At 46.8% G+C, this 22,875-nt stretch overlaps 1 protein-coding gene across 6 annotated transcripts; it reads left to right on the top strand.

Moving 5' to 3' along the window:
• The first annotated feature begins 362 nt into the window (after nucleotides 1–362).
• MEIOSIN (meiosis initiator) lies at nucleotides 363–22,229 on the top strand. Of its 6 annotated transcripts, none has more exons than XM_083753931.1 (14): nucleotides 363–495; nucleotides 3,250–3,329; nucleotides 5,503–5,593; nucleotides 5,797–5,896; nucleotides 6,692–6,820; nucleotides 7,323–7,547; nucleotides 8,026–8,149; nucleotides 10,141–10,244; nucleotides 11,529–11,672; nucleotides 14,163–14,239; nucleotides 15,630–15,749; nucleotides 16,928–17,184; nucleotides 19,219–19,308; nucleotides 20,507–22,229. In XM_083753931.1, exons 2-14 carry the CDS (start codon nucleotides 3,250–3,252, stop codon nucleotides 20,676–20,678), a joined length of 1,713 nt encoding a protein of 570 aa, XP_083610057.1. In that variant the 5' UTR covers nucleotides 363–495; the 3' UTR covers nucleotides 20,679–22,229. The 6 variants fall into 6 exon arrangements, with proteins under 6 accessions (XP_083610057.1, XP_083610056.1, XP_083610055.1 ...); XM_083753930.1 differs by having other exon boundaries at nucleotides 395–495; nucleotides 10,141–10,242; nucleotides 11,524–11,672; XM_083753929.1 differs by having other exon boundaries at nucleotides 491–546.
• The last annotated feature ends 646 nt before the right edge of the window (nucleotides 22,230–22,875 follow it).

Below are 22,875 nucleotides of genomic sequence, written 5' to 3' on the forward strand. Positions count from 1 at the left end.
GTCGCGCCACAAGGCACAGCAACAAGACCGGCGTCCTTTCAAAAAATAAAGAAATAAAGAAATTAGAAGCCTGGCTTGTTCTCACTTGCTCCAGCGAGTGAGGGCAAAGGGAAGCGCTTCCGGTGCCTTCAGCTGAGGCAACTGGGCATGCGTCAGAGGCCGGCGCATGCTCTCTGGCGCTCACTGAGGGCGGGGGCGGGGATTTTTGAAGGGGCGCTTCGCTCCCTCTCTTCCTTCCTCGATTTGTAAAGCTTCCTCACGCGCTCCGCCTCCTCCCGTCGAGTTCGCCAATCAGAACGTCCGCCTTGCCGTTCCTCAGGCCCCGCCCCTTCCCTCTCGGGAAAATGCCGCCGATGGCATTTGGGTCTTGCGCTCTCTCTCGCGCGCGCGTGCGCTCTCTCTCCTTCCCTGCGCTGAATTTGGCGGGCTGAAGCGAGAGCGCGCTTTCCCCTCCCCCTCCAGCCCCGCCTTCCCTTTGCTTGGTTGTGAGCGAAGGTATCCCTGAGGGGACAGATTGGAGAAGGGGTTTTTTTTTGTGGGATGGGGGTGGGTGGAATATTCTGCCCACTCTTCACCTCAATTAACGCCTTTGATTAATACCACCATCACTGGAGAGCTTTAGATTCTCCTCAGTAACTTCTCTTCTTCCTCAAACGCCCACCTTTCCTTCGCAATTCAATATAACCCGCTTTTTTTTTAGTTCCTCACCCCACCCCTCACATTACATTTTTGAAACACGGCCCCCAAGGCACACACCCCATAATTTCCCCCGCTCTGGGTCTCAGGATGGGTCTTGCTAATCCCATATAATTCTTCTAATTTTTCTTCAAAGGTCAAATGCGGGTATCAAATACTGAAACGTCATCAGCGCGTGTGCAACCTCAATTTCATGGAAGAGGCTCCCACCTCAGTTGATCCCCAGATCCCTTCTCTCCATTCGACCCAAAATCTTGAGGATTTCCTTGCCGCGTTAAAAACTTAGAGGGACATCTCTGCCCCACATGGCACCCAATGGAAGTTGCTGCTACAGATGATATATTGAAGCCCTTCTAGACCTCCAGTCATCTTTATCCACCTGAGCCTCGATCCATCTTTCACCCAAACGTGGTTTTGGGGAGCCACTTCTTGTTTTGCCATAAATTTATATGGGGGTAGTGCTGCTGTCATGAGCCATCTTAAATCAGGTCCTGATTCAATAAATCACAACAACAACAGACCCATCAGTGGTAGACCATTGCTGCCTCTGGCAGATCCCTTCCCATTGCCACTGAATGTTGTTGTTTAGTCGTTTAGTCGGGTCCGACTCTTCGTGACCCCCTGGACCAGAGCATGCTAGGCACTCCTGTCTTCCACTGCCTCCCGCAGTTTGGTCAGGCTCATGTTTGTAGCTTCAAGAACACTGTCCCACCATCTCGTCCTCTGTCGTCCCCTTCTCCTTGTGCCCTCCATCTTTCCCAGCATCAGGGTCTTTTCCAGGGAGTCTTCTCTTCTCATGAGGTGGCCAAAGTATTGGAGCCTCAGCTTCAGGATCTGTCCTTCCAGTGAGCACTCAAGGCTGATTTCCTTCAGAATGGAGAGGTTTGATCTTCTTGCAGTCCGTGGGACTCTCAAGAGGCTCCTCCAGCACCAGAATTCAAAAGCATCAATTATTTGGCGATCAGCCTTCTTGATGGTCCAGCTCTCACTTCCATACATCACTACTGGGAAAACCATGGCTTTAACTATACGGACCTTTGTTGGCAAGGTGATGTCTCTGCTTTTTAAGACGCTGTCTAGGTTTCCCATCGCCTTTCTCCCAAGGAGCAGGCGTCTTTTAATTTCGTGACTGCTGTCACCATCTGCAGTGATCATGGAGCCCAAGAAAGTAAAATCTCTCACTGCCTCCATTTCTACCCCTTCTATTTGCCAGGAGGTGATGGGCCTAGTGGCCATGATCTTCGTTTTTTTGATGTTGAGCTTCAGACCATATTTTGCGCTCTCCTCTTTCACCCTCATTAAAGGGTTCTTTAATTCCTCCTCACTTTCTGCCATCAAGGTTGTGTCATCTGCATATCTGAGGTTGTTGATATTTCTTCCGGCAATCTTAATTCCGGCTTTGGATTCATCCAGCCCAGCCTTTCGCATGATGAATTCTTGCCACTGAATAGATGATGCCAACACAAACACTGTCAGAAGTAACCTGCCCCCAAATTTCAGTTAAGGGACCCTTGATATCCCATGGTGACCCAGGGAGCCTCTCATCATCTCCCTCAAAAAAAAGTCTCCTCCCTAAACAGGGCTGCCTTCAGATGTCTTCTAAAAATCAGAAGTTCATGAAAGTTCCTCTCTTATTGCTGCTCTTCTACTTTTGTTGCTATGGAATTTTCATTTTCCTGTCTTTCCCTTTTATAATTTAGTTCCCCCCAGAATATATTACATTGTCAATTTTTCTTCCCCAGAACCTAAAATGGAAGCAAGGCAATAGCTTGCTTTTTGACCTAATCTGAGAGTTTTGATGTAGTCTTCTCTCACTAGGATCTTTGCAAGGAATACATTTTAGGTCAGGCTTGCCCAATTTGACCTTCGGGGCCAGTTTTGGCACACCAGCTATATATTGTAACTGGCAAAATGTTGGACAATGGTCCTCTTATCATGGCCCCCAGGCCCCTAACACATTGCTTCTCAAACATTTTGAAGTGGACCCCATCTGTAAACGTATTCAGACTTTCAGGACATGCTTGTAAAAGCTAACTCTCCCTTTCCTCCTCAATGACAGTAAATGGCAATACTGTATATTTTGCCTTTCATTATTAACATTAGATTATAAAGGCTGTATATGTTTTGATCGGAGTTAAGCATTGTGCTTCGGAAGGGAGGGAGCAAGCCTGACTCTTAAAATGCCTGCCTGACAGTGATGTTATGTTATTGGTCCAGTAAAATAAATGAAAAACACTTTTTGCCACCCACAGTTCGAGGTTCTTGGGCTTTTATCAGTTTTCTGGCTCACTAGTTGGGCAAGTCTTTTATACTGAGCAAGTGCTCTGTACTGTACAGTATTTGTTCTCCCTGCTGGAAAAGCTGCATTCTGGCTCCGGCAAATATACAGCAAATATAATTTGCTTCCCAGTTCCGTTTTTCCATTCCTTGTACCCCAACCCTTTCCCCTTTCCCTGTAGATTAATTCCCACCCCCACTCTCTTCACCTCCTTTTTTCTGCATCAGGAATTAACAGTATTTCTCTCTTACACCCCTCACCTTTCTCTGTTATAGATGCGGGACCAGATTGGATGTGTTTGCTCTGAGGAGTTGCAGCCAAACAGCAAGAATTCCCAACAGAATTCTGGTGACAGGTAAGGGGCGGGAGGAAGAAAACAGCTTGAAACCCTACATCAGGGATGGGAGACCTGTGGCGCTCGGGAGGCCCTTGGGCTCTCAACTCCATCAGCCCCAGTCAGCATGGCCAATGGTCAGGAACAATGGGCATTGTAGTGCAACATCTGGAGGGCCGTGAGAATCAGAATTAAAGTGCTACCTATCAATCTACCGTATTGTTTGCTCCATAAGGTGCACCTGACCATAGGGGGCACCTACTTTTTTTTGGGGGGGGGAATTCAAGAAAAAAAATATGCGGCTCTTGGGGGCTTTTGCGGGAGGTGGCGGAAATGAGATAGCCTTGCTCTGTCCCTTCCCCCACCTCCCGCAAAAGCCAGGGATAGCTGTGCGAAGCCTCCCTAGGGCAGCGGGATGAAGGCTCCCCACTGCCCTGCGGAGGCTTTGCGCTGCTAAGGCAGAAGCTAAAACAGCTAGAAGGAGCGCTGTGCAGCGCGCTCTCTAGCTGTTCTGGCTTCTGGGGCAGCCTTTCCGCTGCTCCCCGACCTGCCTGATCTTTGGGGCTGGCGGTGGAGGAAGCCCGGCTTTCTTCCGCCGACAGCACCAAAGAGCAGGCAGGTCGGGGCTGGCGGGTGAAGCCTGGGTTCCACCCCTCCAGCCCCAGTGACCACACATTTGCTCCATAAGATGCACAGACATTTCCCCTTAGATTTTAAGAGGAAAAAAAGTGCGTCTTATGGAGCGAAAAATACAGTGTTTATTTTCTTGCAGTTACATCCCACTCTTAATTCCATCCTGGAGCCCAAAGTGGCATTTACATGCAGGGGCGGACTTTAGAATTTCAACGATGCTGTGTGTGAGCCCAAAAGTTGGCGGCTCGCCCACACCTCTCACCAGTGGCATGTGGTCAGGGGGACTAGGCTAGTCCCCTAAATGTTCCCTGTAAATTAGAGTATTAAAGTCTGGTGCCTCCTTCCCAAAGTCCAGGAAGCTTCTGCCTGGCTTAGGGAGGGAGGCACAGTGCTCCTACGGGTTCCAAGAGCCAAGGAGCAGTGGCGTAGCGTGGGGGGTGCCAGGGGTGACGGCCGCACCGGGCGCAACTGGGGCGGGGGGCGCACTCGCACTAGCAGCTCTCTGCCCCTACTAAAATCCACGGGTTAGGGAGCCCGCGCTCGCTCGGCTTGGCGAGGAGGTCGCAGAAGGGGGAGAGCAAAGCCTTCTGCCGTGGGCAAAAAAAGGAGAGGAAGCCGGGCGGGCGGGCGGGCGGGCTGGCTGGCTGGTGGGGGTCTGGCTGCGCCTGCTGCTGCCGTTGCCGCTGCTGCCGGGCTTTGACAGCTTGGCGAAGCGGAGGGAGAGGAACTTTATGGTAATTGCTGCTCTCTCTCCACTGGCCGCCTGGGTAGTGAGCCGAGCCGAGCGGAGCCGGGAAGAGACTTTCCCCCCTTTTTTCTACCTCGCCTGGTCAGAAAGGAGAGCGGAGTCTCCTCAGGGCGCCCTCAGGCAGGGCAGGGCAAGGCAAGCAGAGCGAGGAGGAGAGAGAGGGGAAGGGGGGGGGGGAGCAGCCAGGAAACGCCGCGGTGTGGAGGGGGAATCAATTAAGGAGAGAAAGCGAAAAGCCTTGGAGAAAGGGAAAAAAGGAAAGAAAAGAGGCAGCTCCGGGAGAGCGTGGGGGAAAGAGAAGCCTCGCTGCTGCTGCTGCTTGGGAGAGTAAATTACTGTACTTGCCTTGCCCCGGGTTAGGGGGCGCAAATTACTTGCCTTGCCCCGGGTGCTGATAACCCACGCTACGCCGCTGCCAAGGAGGCAGCTGCCTGGTGCCTTATTCCCAGAGCCCAGGAAGTTTATGCACTGAGCAGACCCACACCTGTTTGGCTTCAACAAAAGGGTGGTCTCTACACACTTCACTGGGAGTAAGTCCAATTGAATACGGGGGGTGGGAAGGTATTCTATGGAAACATATATCTAGGATGGGATTGCAGAGTTAATAATGTGTATCTGAAGGTTGCTTTGCTCCACAGCACTATATGCAGAACTGCCTTTACATGAATAATGAGATTTTGTTTTCTGCTTTGTTATCATCATTTTATTCTTAGCTATTAAAAGATAGCAAGCATCAGCATTTTAAAATAATATTAAAAATTACCAACTGACTTTTGAAGGAAGTGTCTGACTCCTTCCTTTAATTCTCAACAGAAGAAAATGCAATAACTATACCAGCACACTTAAAGAACTGGCTCAGATGTTGCCCATCCCTATGCGGAGTAGCTGCAAGAGGCTGACAAAGGTACTGTCCTGCAGAATTTACCGTGTGCATTCAAAGAAGCTTTCTGATTTGTACAGTTGAAAATTGGCCCTTCAGAGAGTTTAATATGTGTCGCACATGGGGCCTTGTGGTGTTGCTGCGCCCAAATTTTACACTGGTAGGAATTGCAAACATTCCTCTTTTTATTTCCTCTCATTTGCTTTGGATTGTCTGACTTGAAACAGAAAGAAATTCTCCTCCGGGTCCTCCACTACATTGAACATTTGCAGGCGAGCGTTGATACGGCCAGATCGGTTCTCCAGGTCCGTTGCGGAGAACAGAAAGGTAATACAGCACCAAAGGGAGGCAGAGAAGGCAGCAAAACTTAACAAGTTATGTTGCAAGTGTTCTGGATTAAGAACAAAGAAAGGTATGCGGCCACAAAAGGGTTAATTAATCGGACACAGATATCTGTCTGGGAAGGGTGGGGGAGTAATATGAGAATGACTGCCCAAAAGGAGCTAAGGAGTGAATTGAGGCAGCTTATAATGCAAGATTGCAAATAGTCTCTCCTGAACTCCTGTGGTAAGAACTGCCTCCTAGTGACCAAGCAGGAAATCTTGACAGAAGTTTGCTCTTTTCTTCTGGGTTACAAATGCTCATTCTGCCTTCAGCAGAATGTGGATTTTTCTGGTTCTAGAATTAACACAGTCCATTTTTTTATATATATTAGAGCACCTACATAACCTAGTAAATGTACATAAATAAAAAAATAAAGAAAACAAGCCTTGCAACCTATGCAGTGGTTGAGGACCAAAGAAAGGGGACCGTAATATAGAGATAGGAAGTCAGTTTAGGGAATGATGTGATGAAAAGATGAGTTTTTATTGGGTATTTAATGAGGAGCCAGGAAGTAAAAAATTCCACTGTAAGGGCAAAAGGGGGACACTTGAGGGATGGAAAGTGTGATTTCGGCTTTTTGGACAAAGAGTACCGGTGGAAAGATTAGAATAACGAGAGTGGAATGGGGGGAAAAGGTAGAGAAATAAGTGGAAGCAAGGGAGTGAAGGCATGTTGGGGTCAGCTAATGTAGAGGATAGAAAAGACCTTTATGGACAATTATCTCTTTTATGAAAACAGGAGGGTCTGAGCAGATGGCGGCATCTGCCCTGAAGAGAGGACAAAGAGAAGCCACACCACGGGCAAAGAAAACCAAGCCTCTGGGCGTCTGCAAGAAACCTAGGAAGAGGAGACGCACTCGCAAATCAGGTAGCAGAAAGGATCCTGCAAGTGCTGCGTTCTACAACCTCTTACGTTACGTGCTTCAATCTGTTAGGCCTTTCTTTTCTCCTACCTTCCCAGGACAGACTGCAGCAGACCCCTCCCCACCAACCCATGAGGCTGATGGCAGGGGCCAGAGTGGAGCTCAGATAGGCTGCGGATTGGGTGCCATGTGCCTTTTGCTTTTGGAGTGGGGGTAATGTGGAGAAGGAGTACCTGCCCTGCACGGCTAAGAGGGGAAAGCAGGTTACTAGGTCTATGTGTCCAATCTCAGAGAAGGGCAGCATGTATTGGAGGGAGGGGGCTCTTGAACCAATGAAGTTTGAGGCTATAGATGGACCTGCAAGGCTTCTGAGGTTCCCTTATGTTTCTGCTCCATGTGGGCATAAGAGCCTCACCTTTACTTAGCAAATGCGCCTGATGCCACAGAGCAGGTGACTGCGATAGCTGAGACTCTTCTCAGTAAAGCTTGTGTCACTTGTTTTTGCAGAGCGTCGAGGGGTGAACAAAAAAGTGTGCAAGTGCCTTGCTTTGGAGACTGGGAAGGGCCCTTCCCAAGCTGACATGTGCAGAGAGGAGAGCATGTCTGCCGTGGAAGAGGTGTCTGCGCTCCTTTCGTCCTCCCAGAAGCAATCCCCTTTCTTTCCCAGCTTCCAAGTTCCAGTGTCAGAATATTACCGGCCTGCAAGCGCTCCCTTTCTGGACATCACCAAAGGTGGAGCCCCGTTCCGTGCTGCAGGGGTGGTTTCCTCGTTGCTTTCTGGACGGTTTTTGTGTAAAGATTTTAATGAAGATTTTAACAAGGGCACAATGGTAACCAAAGTGAGGCTGATGTTGTTTAGTCGTGTCCGACTTTTCGTGACCCCATGGACCAGAGCACGCCAGGCACTCCTGTCTTCCACAGCCTCCCCCTGTGTCCAGTATATTAAAGATTAACCTGGGGGGGGATCTGCAGTCCAGTTTATATCAGTTGTTTCTAAAGGAAATTCAGGTTTGGACTTTTATCAGACCTTGAAATGGAGCCCTTAACCTTGGGGAGAGGCCACCAGGAGCTGTTCTCTGCGTGCTGTTCCTAGCCGTACTTGGCTGTAATAAAACTCTCTTTCTGTAGCTCACAGAGGATGGAGTGAATGGGTTCTGCAAAGTTTCTAACAACTCTCCCCTTCCCCTCCCATTGTCACTGTTACTGGCAGACTGGAACATGGGTCGCAGCCAAGAAGAAAGCAAGGATGGAGATGTGTTTTCTGTGTGTGCATCACAAGTAACGTACGAAGAGCTGCGTCAGTATTCTGAAGGACCTGGACATTCACCAATGGGGTAGGAGCAGAGAGTGGATAATTGGCAGCTTGTAAAGTTGAGTTCCCACGAGGGAGTAGCTTGAAGCAGACCTCTGGTCTGGAACTCATTTTTGACAAAGACCTTATGTTTCGAACTGGGCAGGGGCTGGAGAGCCAAAAGTATAGGCTGTATTGGATTTCTGTATCACCTTTCATCTGAGAACCACAAAGCCATATAAAAGCACAAAAATGCATAACATAGAAACAAACAAACAAAAATACCTGCCACAGTTTGTTTAATTAGCCAAAGGCCTGGGAGGAGAAGAGGAATGTTTTTGCCTGGCACTTTGCCTCTGAAATCTCCAACTATCCACCTAAACTGCTCACTCCCATTTGGCTGTGCCTGGCCTTTTTCGCAAGTGTAGAGCTGGGCGATTTCTGGTTTTCAAAATCGCAATATGTCATCAGCCAAACATTGTGATATACCAATAATATCACTATGTCTGAAATAAGGATGAACTACGCAGAGGCAAAAAGTAGGGCTGGGCGATACCTGGTTTTCAACATCATGATATATCATCAGCTAAACATTGCAATGGGACTAGGGATTAAACCACAGAGCCTAGGACTTGCCGATCAGAAGCTTGCGGTTCGAATCCCCGCAACAGGGTGAGCTCCTGTTGCTCGGTCCCAGCTCCTGCCAACCTAGCAGTTCGAAAGCACGTCAAAGTGCAAGTAGATAAATAGGTACCCCTCCAGCGGGAAGGTAGCATTTCCGTGCACTGCTCTGGTTTGCCAGAAGCGGCTTAGTCATGCTGGCCACATGACCCAGAAGCTGTATGCTGGCTCCCTCGGCCAATAAAGCGAGATGAGCGCTGCAACCCTAGAGTCGTCCGCGACTGGACCTAACGGTCAGGGTTCCCTCTTTACCCTTACCTTTAAGCATTGCAATATATTGACATATCTGAAGTATGGAGCTATGTAGAAGCATCGGTTGGCTTCATGGTTTTTCACACATGTGTGATTTTTGCATCACACATACGATTTGCAATACATTGCCGGGTCAATAATTATGAAATTGATATCACGATAATTGGACTTCAAACCAGTTTTGGATGATATATCAATATATTGCCCAGCCCTATGCAAGAGTCAGCAGGCGAGGTGTGTTACTAGGACAAAAATGGAAAACAGATAAGGTACCAACGAAAGTAGAAGGGCATCTCGAACCGTTAGAATATGTGGAGTTAGCAGGCATGACCACTAGAATAAGAAAATAAAATGATAAAAGATGTAAGGAGGACTGGATATTATTTATTGATTATATGAAAGTTTATTATAACCTGACAATTAGCCTAGCACAGGCGTCAACAAACTTTTTCAGCAGGGGACCGGTCCACTGTCCCTCAAACTATATTTTTTTTGGGGGGGGGGATGAACGAATTCCTATGCTCCACAAATAATCCAGAGATGCATTTTAAATAAAAGCACACATTCTACTCATGTAAAAACACGCTGATTTGGGTCGGATTTAGAAGGCGATTGGGCCTGATCCGGCCCCTGGGCCTTAGTTTGCCTACCCATGGCCTAGCAGGATAATAATATTTTCAGCAGCGTAAGTTAGAACTAGAGCTTAACAGGAGGAGCAGAGAAAGATTGGGGAAACTAAGAAAACGCGAGAGAAGGTGAAAGATAAAGGATCCATGGAAGGAGAGGAAGGGAAGTCTGTCAATGACTGGTGAAATATAATATGTAATATGTAATTTTCTTTTTCCTATTTCCTATTACTTTTGGGATTTTTTGTTTCTTGCGTTGAAATCTATCAGAAATGCAAATTTAAAAAAGGAAAGAAAGAAAGAAAGAAAGGGGTGTTCAAAATATTCTGTAGGCCCAACTCAGGACCTTGTATCTCTTGGGTCCCATCTCCACCCCCCCCCACATCCCCAATATGCTCTTTTTTTTACTGCTGGCATCCTAAAATTTTGCTCTAGCACCCCTTGACTGCCTTGGCCACCCTCTCTATTCTTTCAGGCAAGAGCTTGTGTATTATTATTCCTCTTGTGAGGAAGAAGAGGAAGAAGCATCCAGAGACAGCCCTTGGCTCTCCACCCAGTCCCCAGTGAACAGTTCCCATGGTAAGCTGCAAGCAAAGCTGCGGAAAGGCCCAGGAAAAGGCATTGCTGGAGGGCAGGGTGCTGGGGCTTTGATTCAAGGAAGCTGCAGGGCTGCAAAATGCTGTGTGCTCCTGAGCGTGTCTGCTTGGAACCAGCCCCACTAAATCCAATGGTTCCAGTTACAGATAGGTAGCCGTGTTGGTCTGCCACAACAGGCTCATCACAGCTATCTGCCAATCACCCATTCCCACCACCCTTCTGAGTAATACCCCTCCCCACCTTCTCACTATATAGAAGGGTCTGGTGACTTCTGTTTCAGTGTATTTGAAGAAGTGTGCATGCACACGAAAGCTCATACCAAGAACTAACTTAGTTGGTCTTTAAGGTGCTACTGGAAGGAATTTTTTTATTTTGTTTTAAATCCAATGGGATTTACTTCCCCAGTGTTTAGGATTGTGTTAACGGAAAAATCCGAGGGCTCCCTTTGACAAAAAGTAAAGACACCAACCAGAGTAAACTGGAGCAAATCAGCAGCCTGTAGGCTTGGCCTTTATTGAACTGTTGCAACAGGGTCTTCCCTTCACTTGCAAGAGAGAGGAAAGACACAGAAAAATGGTGTGCAAGGTCTTATAAAAACTTTTGAAATTCCCATCCTGTAGGTCAAGCCCACCCCCAGAAACATCATGCATACATTACAGAAAGGAGGGGTTGAGGGAGGAGTTGCGGTGGTAACCTGAGTGTCCTGTCACCTGGCTGGTTCCCTTCTCTCCCCCTCCCCATGAGTCACTTCCAGGAGACAAAGGGGAGTTGGCAGTTTCCTGTCCCCAGAGGGAAGATCTGATCATTGTCCTTTGTTTCAGTCCATGCTGAATCCATTCCCATATGGAAGTTCTTTGTGATCTTGATTGTCTTCTGTCTAGGACCATCAGGGTTGGCATAGCAACTGGGCAGGGCTCCTGTGGATGTGCTGGGATGGTGAAGGGATTATGGCTGCCCTGTATCAAACCTTCCCCATTTTGTAGTCCTTCCTTCATGGAGTAAAATAAAAGTGGAACAGTGCAAAACCGATGTATGGTTGATTTTCTATGAATTTATAGCAGAAGCGTAGCATATGTAGTGTGTGAGTGTGAGTGTGTGTGAAGTTTGTACAAACTGAATGATTGGGGTGGGGGGTTCCTGCTACAATTGCAACTGAAATGCCATTGAGAGGCAGGCATCAGATGCTTTGCACTGCAGTTGCCGTCTGCCAATATTCAACAGTCTTCCAGAAACGGGACACAAAATCTCACTCTCTTTTCTTTGCAGGAAGCATGCAGCTATGTTCCCCTCGGATTGAGGCCCAGAGCAACACTTGCTCGGATTTGGGGCTGAGCCCTTCACTTTTCACCTCTCCTGCTCGGCTGCTTCCTAGGCATATCCTCCATGGCAGCCAGGATGAGCTTTCCCCAGGTAAAGTTGCAGGAAGGAGTGGTCTAGTTGTGCCTCTTGCTCCAAGTGTCTCCTCTTCCTGTCCCTGCAAGGAGGGGTTAGCAGGCACATCGCCTTCCCTGTGAAATCAGTTTTATATGCAGTGTTTTTCAAAGGCAGGGTAGCTCCTAGAAGAAATTGCTTTAGCCAGAAATGCAAGAAAATGCTTCATGTTATTTACAAAAAATAAATAAGTGAGGCAGGGGAGAATCCAAAGTCTGTGCTAATGAAAACCTATTTAAACAAACAGAATATATTATTTAAGTATGGAGAACCCTTAATCCTATCCCACCCACCCCCCGGTCTCTGGAAGTCTTAATCATTCCTCTCCCCCTTTTCTAGTTTCATTCATATATATATATATATATATATATATATATATATATATATATATATATATATATATGCAGGTTTTGGTGTCCTCGGGTGTCTTCCCGTGTAAAAGTTGGGGTGTCTAGGCGACGTTTCGACGAGGTCTCACTCGTCATCTTCAGGCTGGTGCTTTCGGCTTCTTGTTACTGGAACAGAGCGGGATCTCAATGTTTGAGTTCCTATAAATACTGTAGAGGGGGTGTGGTGTCTAGCCTCCAATGTTCTGGGCAGAGAGGAAGTTCCCAGGCTAGTGTGCCTTTTCTTCTTTTGTTCCTTAATTACTTGAGAGATACCTTGAGTGATTTCTTGAGTGATATCCTGAGTACCACTTAGGTGGGTCATTAGGTGTGGATTAGTTGCTAAAGTCTTTGTGTCTTGACCTCTTGAACTTTGTGAAGAGTTTTCCTGAGAAGATGGCTGTATTGCACTTAGTTGTGCTTTGGCTTGGCTTCGTGTATAGGGGTACTCAGGATATCACTCAAGAAATCACTCAAGGTATCTCTCAAGTAATTAAGGAACAAAAGAAGAAAAGGCACACTAGCCTGGGAACTTCCTCTCTGCCCAGAACATTGGAGGCTAGACACCACACCCCCTCTACAGTATTTATAGGAACTCAAACATTGAGATCCCGCTCTGTTCCAGTAACAAGAAGCCGAAAGCACCAGCCTGAAGATGACGAGTGAGACCTCGTCGAAACGTCGCCTAGACACCCCAACTTTTACACGGGAAGACACCCGAGGACACCAAAACCTGCATTCCTGTACCCGTGAAAATCTACGAAAGCACATATATATATATATATACACACACACACACACAGTACAGTGGTGCCTCGCAAGACGAAATTAATCTGTTCCGTGAGGCTCTTCGTATAGCAGTTTGTTCGTCTTGCGAAGCAAGCCCATTGACAGCTTAGCGGATTAGCGCTATTAGCGGTTTAGCGGCTTTTAGCGATCAGCTGTTAAGCGGCTTATCAGCGAATCAGCTGTTAAGCGGCTTAGCGGCTTAGGAAAAGGGAGAAAAAGGGGGGAAAACCCCGCAGGAACTCGCAAGACATTTTCGTCTTGCGAAGCAAGCCCATAGGGCTTCGTTTTGTGAAGCGCCTCCAAAACGGAAAACCCTTTCGTCTAACGGGTTTTCCGTCTTGCGAGGCGTTCGTCTTGCGGGGCACCACTGTATTTTTAAAAGTACTACTTACCATTTTATAAGCTTATCTCTGCAGCTATAAGGGCTGAACATTTTACTGGGGGGAAACTGGGATTTTCAGGCCACTAAGGCAGCCATCCACTATCAACTTATTTTAGAAGAGAGTGCACAGTTGTATCCTCCGATGAAAACTATGTGTAACACAAAGCATCTTTCTCTTCTCCATTAAATATTAAATATATGCATGGATAGAAGGCAAATCCCTGACTGCAGAATTACCACTATAGCGTACAAAATAAACTATTCCATCTGGCTCCTCCAAATAAATATCTCTGTGTGCTTTAGGATTGGCCCAATGCATCTGATTGGCCCAATCTCTTCCTCCGCCTCTTATACTCTGGAGGAGCAACAGAGAAATCTGTTTTTGTGTAATTAAATGACATGTGGCATTTGCCACATTCTCCCCTAGATGTGTTGCTTCACAAATAAGCCATTATGTTGATTGGTGAGAGATGGTTCTGTCTTCTCCTGAAACAATTGTGCTGAGCTACAAGGTTGTTTTGCATTGGCGGTTAATGAAATGCAGCGCCTCGCCTCCGCAGAATTATACGGACATAGTGTATGTAATTCTACCACTGAGCATTTCTCATGTTCAGAATGCAGCTCAACGGTGTCTTGGATACTTCACAGTCCTCTACAGTAGATTTCATTGCTTCGAAGGTCACCAACTGTCACAATATTACCCTTTAGGATAGGATTTACATTTGGGTAAATTGTGACACGCTGAGAGATAGGCAGAGGGAAACCTGAGAGCAAATAAAAAAACTGGAACTTGATTGGTTCCGCACCTGCTTTGAGTTTGGGATGAATTTCACCTGAGATGAGGATACGTGGATAACCTTCTTTGAAAGTGCTTGCTTGAGATTTAGTGGAACCTTGTTTGTTATCCTGCAGTGTTATTTGAAGATGTGTATCTGTCCCCTCAGTCTAGCAGTTTTTCTCAGGCCCTTTCAGGAACCCTCTTGAGAAAGGTAAGTGCATTGCCCCTCAGCTTTATGTATATTCATTCATCCATTTCCTCCATTTTTCATACCAAGTTGAGCCATCAATACACCTTGTGAGAGTGAGTTCCAAAATTTAACTACGCACTGTGCGAAGAAATACTGTATTTTTTGCTCTATAAGACTCACTTTTCCCCTCCTTAAAAGTAAGGGGAAATGTGTGTGCGTCTTATGGAGCGAATGCAGGCTGCGCAGCTATCACAGAAGCCAGAACAGCAAGAGGGATTGCTGCTTTCACTGCGCAGCAATCCTTCTTGCTGTTCTGGCTTCTGAGATTCAGAATATTTTTTTTCTTGTTTTCCTCCTCCAAAAACAAGGTGCGTCTTGTGGTCTGGTGCATCTTATAGAGCGAAAAATACGGTACTTCCTTTGGTCTGTTTAGAATCTTGCAACATGCAGCTTCACTGGATGTTCCCAGTTCTAGCGTTATGAGAGAGGGAGAAAAACTTTTCTCTCTCATCCTGTGGTCATTATGGCTTCTTTTCAGGGTGCAGTTCCTGGAAAAGGTGATGATGGGGCCTCTTGTGACATCCCCTGGGGAGGGGCCTTAGGTGCCTATCCAAAAACAGTGGCCCAGTTAAGTAGTCGTTCCCTTTGTTTTCACCTGTCATGGGTGGCTCATTCGCTTATGTCTATGGAGGGGTGGCTTTGGTTGTCCTCCTTATAGCTAAATCCCAGGGTCTCTTCCTCCCAACTTCCTTGGGCATGGGCAATGGATCAGCAACCTGCCTCTGCATGACTTGCTGTGAAAGCTCTCTGCAGATACAGTGGTACCTGGGGTTACATACGCTTCAGGTTACATATGCTTCAGGTTACAGATTCCACTAACCCAGAAATAGTACCTCGGGTTAAGAACTTTGCTTCAGGATGAGAACAGAAATCGCGTGGCAGCAGCAGGAGGCCCCATTAGCTAAAGTGGTTCTTCAGGTTAAGAACAGTTTCAGGTTAAGAACGGACTTGCGGAACGAATTAAATACTTAACCTGAGGTACCACTGTACTTGCAAACGGGCCTGCCTAGCAATGACGTATGTGTAGTAATCTAAATATTCGTTTTATTTCTGTCCGAATACACCCATCTCTCTGACTTATGTGGTTTGTGATACAGTCTCTGTAGTTGTCCAATGCGTTTGCACCCCATGAGCAGTTACATTGCTCTGGGCCAAACTATGCGGTGTAATTTCAGGGAATTAAGGGCTGGTGGAATCTAGGCTAGAATCATATTGCGGCGATAGAAAACACATCTCTGTTTTCAAATAAAAACTGCTTTAATTATAATATATCTTTCTGTGCACCACCTCCCCTTTTAAGATTCTGTCTGCAAAGGTCCCCACCTCTAATTTCTTCCTTCGCCTCTTGCAGTCGGCATTCACGCTGGATCACTGCTACCTTTCCTACAATGAAACAGGTAAAAGCAATTCCAGCCCCGTGTCACGAATAAATGGGAGAACATCTTTATGGAACAAACAGTATCTTCAAGAGGTGAGAAGAAGGTTGTAGAAATGGGTGTGTTAACTTTGTGTGTGTTGGGGAACCTCCTCTTCCATGATTGGAGTCTAGCGTGATGGACTGGTTCATGAATTCTCTTATACAGTTGGGGGTCATATAGTTAATCCACACACCCCCACCTGCAAGGCATCAGCTTCTATTTATTCATCCCAAATAAGGAACTTGGTCGTTCTCTGTTGTTTCGACCTTGTATTCTTCTTTCAATTTGAGGCTCCACTAAAAGGTCATTTGGGTCAGTGAAGTCCTAACTACACACACTCCTCTTTCCTCCAGGCAAACAGAAAGCTTTATCAAAGTTCAAGGGCACATTCCAACCAGGCAAAAACAGTCAAGGAGGGTACAGAGCAGGGCTTGAGAGGGGCATGACTGTGGGTGAGTTGTAACCTAGGGAAAGTCCCAAGGTCTATAGAGAGAAACCTTGAGTGGCACATTTGGTCCCCAGACCTAAGGTTCCCACCTCCTGTTACAGAAATTTACACTGGGGAATGTTACAAACACCACATATAAGCCCTGTATAATTTTGCACTTCTGTACCATTTCATATTGTTTACAGGAAACTGAAGTCAGTTGTCAAATACAGTTCATTGTGTTTTTAGGGTTTTCTTAAAACTGCGACATAATTGGGTAGGGGAACTCTATTTGTGTTTGATGTCAGATTAGCAAAGTGATTCCCCCCCCCCCCAAGAACAGTGGGGTTTAATTCATTCAGTAAGGCGATTTTTCTTACCCAGAAAAAAGGCTCAAGAATCGTAAGACTCTGTTTTTATTTACAGTCGTACCTTGGCTCCCAAACACCTTGGGAGTCAAACGTTTTGACTCATGAATGATCGAAAACCAGAAGTGAGTGTTCCGGTTTTCGAATGTTCTTTTGGAAAATGAATGTCCGACGGGGCTTCTGATTGGCTGCAGGGGCTTCCTGTAGCCAATCAGAGGGCGTTCTTTGGAAGTCAAACATTTTGGAAGTCAAACGAGCTTCCAGATTGGATTCTGTTCGACTTCCGAAGTACGACTCTATTTAACAAAATTTACACATCGCTAGATTGTAGTAAAACCTCTCAGCGGTGTGCAGATCATTTGGACCAGTTGGCGCAATTCCACACGCCTCTTCCTGCTCTGAGTAGCCTGACCCCCCTTCCGCCTTCTCCTGTCAGGAAACAGCCACCGCCAGGCCTGAATTCCCAGCGTCTTCCAGTGATGAGAACAGCGACAGCACCTGGACACCACCATCCAAGAGGGCGAGGCCATCTCAGGTCGGCTGCCAGAAGAAGATGAAGAAGGTGGTCAGGAGGCAAAGGCGCCGGCCAGCAGCCTGTGAGAAGCGTAGCAGCTCATCTCCTCTGCAGCTGAAAAAGAAGTGTGTGAACGGCTTCATCATGTTCTGCCGCCTGAACCGCAAGCACTACATCCGGTGAGAACTGGAGGGCAACAAACTCTTATGGAGAGACTGAAATCTAGGCCGGTCTGGATGGAACCAGGGCATGAACCCCTGTAGCGAGATCCACCATATCCAGTTAGGATTGCAGCTGGCTTTTCAGTTTAAGATCATAAAAGACACCCCTTGCCACCACCTGTACTTCCACAGATAATATAGTATCCAGGAGGAAGCCCAGAATGCAAACTTGGTCTATTAGGAGAGGTGCAGTCCCATCCAGTTTCACATGATATCCATCTTGAACTGGTAGCTTTCTCCACCCCCACCCCACCCCCCTGGCTTGCCTGGATTAAGTTTAAGTTGGTTCATCCTCATTCATCTCAAAACTGCCTCCCGCCTTCTGCAGCCCGTTGAAAGCCGTAGAAGTCCCATCAGACATTCGGCTTCCGAAAGAATGTTCGAAAACCGGTACACTCACTTCCGGTTTTTAGTCGTTCAGGAGCCGAAACGTTCAACTCCCAAGGCATTTGGGAGCCGAGGTACGACTGTATTTAGATAAAATGCCTCCCCCACCCCGTGTGCTAGATTTGATTATTTTTTTTTTCCTGTGTTCCAAAATCTCATTAATTTCCATTACATTCAGGTCATAATAATAATCCCTTATACAACAACTACAATATTAATGACTTCTATTCGTGTTGACTCATTAAATGATTTATAAAACTACAAGTGAGGAGCTCAAACTACCGGTATATCCTTGTTCTTCCTGTGGGTGGCAATTATTCTGTCTGTGGTGTTTCTTCCTGACCTTATAAGATGTTATGTCTTTCTTTCCCCTGGTTGTTGCTGTCATCTGTCATGCCTTGGGAGGAACTGATATCCCATTGTTGTTCCAGTTTTAGTTTTGTTGCCTGCCCCATTCTGAACACCCAGTGCAGATTCTGTCCTTCCCAACAGAGCAGAATAATATTTAATCAAGTGGTGCTGTGGGTTAAACCACAGAGCCTAGGACATGCCGATCAGAAGCTCGGCGGTTCGAATCCCCGCGACGGAATGAGCTCCCGTTGCTCGGTCCCAGCTCCTGCCAGCCTAGCAGTTCGAAAGCACGTCAAAGTGCAAGTAGATAAATAGGTACCGCTCTGGCGGGAAGGTAAACGGCGTTTCCGTGCGCTGTTCTGGTTCGGCAGAAGCGGCTTAGTCATGCTGGCCACATGACCCGGAAGCTGTACACCGGCTCCCTTGGCCAATAAAGCAAGATGAGCGCCGCAACTCCAGAGTCGGTCACGACTGGACCTAATGGTCAGGGGTCCCATTACCTTTACATTTTAAAATCAATTTTCCCAGCCTAACCCTGAACAAATAGGTAAACTGTTCAAAGCTTCCAAAGAGTGTTCTGTGCAGTGGGAGGGATTCCGATAATTGGGTTGGGGCGACTACTGGGAACACTTTTTCCTACTCCAATCACCCTTGCATCTGTCAACTGCACAACTCTCTGTTGCAATTACAAATCTGTCCCCTAGTCAAGAATTTGAGACTTGTATTAAAGGCCCAACGTCCATGACTCAGCACCTGCATAGGCTGTGTTTGTCTGTTTCTCAGCCACCCTGAATACATTTATTTTTAAATCCCCCCTATATGAAAGTTGAGATGCCAATGATTTTATCAAGACCTGTAACCAGGGAGAAGAAAATTGAAACATCACACTCTGTCTCTGGGAACGGGCCTAGATTGGGTTGCACTTCTTCTGTTGCCTGCTAGCTGATTTAATGATAAAATTCTAGGTGCTTCAAGGGAAGAATATATTCTGCGCAAGCTCCTTGCAGCCATGGGCTGGCAAGATGTGTGTTTGGGTGGGGGTGGGGAGGGAGGGGTTAGGTTTCATTCAGGTGTGTGCGCATGCTAGTTTTTAAACACTGGTCTCTATGGAGAGCAAAAGGCTAGCCTGGCAGGGGGTTGCCAAGGCAACCTGCTTCTCTTGAAACCTTAAGGGAACATGGGGACATTGGCAAAGCCTCACGTGCGCCCGCCTCTTGTGAATCTGGATGACCAAACCGTCTTTTCTCTTGGCAGCGCTTGCCCAGGCATGGCCTCCACAGTTGCTACGAGAGAGTTGGCCCAGCTGTGGCGTATGATGACAAAGCAAGAGCGGAAGCCATATTGGTATGTCTGGCGCTGATCAAAACACACTCTGGCATGAGGCTGTTCCTTGGGTAGTCCAGTTTCTAGGTCAGCACTGGTTAAAGGACACAGATGTGATAGAGCTCCTGTTCTGCAGGCCCAATGTCCAGGATAAATCTCCAGCACCTGCAGTTTAAAAAGGACCTGTTGTTGTTGTTGTTTCCTTACCACCCTGTCACCATGAGGTCCCAGGGCAGCTTACAAAGATTTGGAAATACAGTATTAAAAAGAATTAAAACAGAATGCAGTCAAGAGACTAGGCTGGGTCCTAAAATGTCTATCTCAGGCATCAAATGCCAGGGTGAGCAGGCGAGTCTTTAGAAAGTCCTCCTAGTGGTGCAGCGATAAAACTGGAAGTACGTTTGCAGAAGTTAAGCAGGTTCTGGTATGGTTTCAAATTGGATGGGGGACCGTGTGTTGAGATTCTTGCATATTGAGGGGAGGCGGGTTTGGACTGAATGACCCTCCGGCTCCCTTCCAACTCTACCATTCTATGATTCAGCATCCAGGAAAAACTGCACGGGTGGATCCCTGTGGAGAGGGAATCCTCCAGTTTAAGGGGCTGCCACAGAGAATTCTCCCTGGGGATGGGAAAGACCCTGGAGAGCCGCTGCCAGTCAGAGTAGACAGTACTGGGCTAGATAGACAAATTGTGAGGGTTGGTCTAAGGCAGCTTCCTATGTATATCTCAGGGTGTTGGATCCTCTTGGTAGGAAGCTGAGCTTTTCTATTGCCTTTCTATCTCCCTGTGAACTTAACCATGAAAAGAAAGGGATTCCAATTCCAAGTGCTTCTGTCATTTGGTAACCTGAGCGCATACAACAGTTATATGAGCTGTTATCATGTTATGATCCACTGTGCAGCATCATCTCCATCACGCAGGGAGGTTAACGAGTGTTTGTTTATATTTGATTTTTCTAAAAGCAGGCATTCATTAATCGACAAAGGGGGGTCATGTTATGATTATCACCCCCTGTCGCTTCATGGCAAGCCGCATAAGTCAAGTTCCTTTGCGTTCCAATTCACATTGCATTGTTTTTGTCACATCGTAATGGCAGCCATCACATGGTGGCTTCGTTATGTGCTGCGTTCACTGCAATCTGGTGATTACAGATGAATTGTCGGCCGGAAATAACCACTTGAGTGATAAGCTTATCATTTTATGTTGCATCTCTTCCAGCATGAAAGCTCGGCGGTTCAGCCGCCTGAATAATCGCATCGTGAGGGACGACTTCTCCAGTGGGGAGGAGGACCCAGAGCCGCCCAAACCTTTCCACATGCTGCTCGCTGAAAAATCCCTCCATGGCTCCCAGACCTTTGGTGACCTCTCTTTACTCAAGCTTATCCCCTGACTCTTCGCACTGTAACGGTAATGGCATATCCGTTCATGGGAAAGATGGCCCCTTACTCTGGTCTGTTATCAGTGGTTACAGAATTTTCCAGCTGATGGGTTTGCAATGAAGTGTGTGCTCCCTCCCCCTTTTCAGCAACGTGCCAGACAACAGGGGCTCCATGGACCCCATTGGCTGGGACAGTAATGTAGGGGGTGTAGAAAAAAAGGGAGGAGACAGGAGTTTCCTTGTTGCCACCTGTAGCACATAAACACTCCCCTATTGTCTGCTCCTTTCTACTGCTTGCACCCCACATCAGCTGCTGTGCCTCTAGCTTTCCAGAAGGTGGTTCCTGAGAAGGAAAAGCACAGGTGGACTTTTCCCAGTAACCACATGCATTTTATGTTATACTCCACCAGAGACCCACAGTGGCTTCCACTGTGTTTAAGGCTACCAAAGCTGGCCTCTGGTGGTCTGCAACATAATGATAGCGACATTGGCAAGGGGAAGGGAAATCCCTGGGCCTGGGTGGTAGGACCATGCTGGGCCAACTAGTTTTGGCAGTTTACATGGGACTTAACCTTTCTTTTAGGATAGGGGTGGGGAAGCTGTGGCCTTCCTGCTGTTGTTGGGTCCTGTAACCCCCATTAGTCCTAGCCAAATGTCTAAATGGTCAGGAATAATGGAAGTTACACTCCAGCAAAATCCGGAGGGCCACAAGTTCCCTGCCCCTAGCCAAGGAGCACTACTCCATTTGAAATGAATGGGTTTGATTTTGAAAAAACGATCCGCGTGGCTTTTTAAAAAAAGTTTTTTTTAACCCTGACTAGCACCATGTCTAGCACAATGGAAAGTTGCGTACCTGTTTTTCAAAACCCCAGGTCCATATTTATTGCCAAAGATTTTAACTCGCCATCCCCTTCACCAGAGGTTAGCTCAGGGAGTAAGTTTTATCCAGCCCAGTCAGTTTAGTTCTTAGTACCTTAGGTCCATAGGAAAATTTTGCTGCAGCATGAAATGCAATTTCTGAAGTCCGCATGGTCTTGTTTGCCCCACAGCAGATTTGATGCTTTGTTACGCAGTGAGTTGCTTTATGTGCTCCTTTGCTGTTTACCTGGAGCAAATGAATGAGTTTGAAGTTTGCTCTGGGTAGCATTGTGTCCCTACTGACACAATGGGCCTGTACAGCAGAAATCTTGAGGAAGGAACAATTCTATATCTTTGGTCTGTGGTTGAAAGGGAGTCAGAAAGGCTCACTTGATACTGAGCTAACAAGGGTGGGTGCTTCACACTGAGAAAGTAGGGCGTCAGGAAGATTGTACTTATGAAGTGAGTGTCTATACAACATTTGTAGTTGGTTTATATCCTGCCTGGGGGAAACCTTCTCAGTCACCCATCCTTTTACCCACCTCTTAAATTATCCCTCCCCCTGTTCACAATCAGTTTGTGTTTGAAATTCTGTTTCAGGCTTGAATGGGCTTTTACCACAGTTGTATTTATGTATTTATATATTTATTGGCAGGTTTTGTCCTCATCTCTATTTATATTTAAAAATAAAAGCGAGCTTTAAAATAAGATAACCATTTTGGTGCCTCTGTGCCTCTCCTCCCTGTGGTCCTTTCAGAACTGGTCCCAGAATATTTCTTGTTCGGGCCCAGGAATCAATTGTGCCAATCTATTTTCCGTGCAGCAGCAACTGGTGTGCATGGAGCAGCCACCTGTGTTTTTCAAACAGTTGCTTTTGGGCAATTTAAAACGTGCTGTAGGCTCATGTCACAACCTGCTTGCTTCTAGCCAAGTCTTTGCTTTACATTTATGGACACTTCTTATAGTTGCTTCTTACTTACAATGGTATCTCTGTAATCTTCAAGTAGGTTAGGTGGTATTATTATTCCCATCTGAGACAATAGCGGTTTGCCAAGTGAGTTCATGGCAGCAGTGATATTTGTTCTGGGGACTTCATGATTTTCATGTCACTCTACTCATGTCTACTCAGAAATAAATCCCCATTGAGTTAAATGGACCCTAGTTCCAAGTAAGTGTGCATAGAATTTCAGCATTTTTAACTACCCTCCAAAAACCCACAGTAGAGCATTGCTGTGCATGTACCAAATCACCACTGGGCACTAAGCACTCAGGCTAGCAGGATGGTGTCCTTGTAAAGTTGAGCCTGTGCCCCACTATGGGTTGCTGGTAGAGCCTTTGGAGAGGGAAGGAA

Source organism: Podarcis gaigeae (genome assembly GCF_964106915.1).
Source record: "Podarcis gaigeae genome assembly, chromosome: 8".
NCBI lineage: Eukaryota > Metazoa > Chordata > Lepidosauria > Squamata > Lacertidae > Podarcis > Podarcis gaigeae.

Excerpts from the sequence above, each read along its gene's own strand:
- MEIOSIN (XM_083753926.1), top strand. The coding sequence starts at position 2,148 with ATGATGCCAACACAAACACTGTCAGAAGTAACCTGCCCCCAAATTTCA. Across the intron at positions 8,150-10,140 it reads CCTGGACATTCACCAATGGG|GCAAGAGCTTGTGTATTATT; the intron begins GTAGGAGCAGAG and ends CTATTCTTTCAG. Across the intron at positions 10,243-11,523 it reads TCCCCAGTGAACAGTTCCCA|TGCAGGAAGCATGCAGCTAT; the intron begins TGGTAAGCTGCA and ends CTCTCTTTTCTT.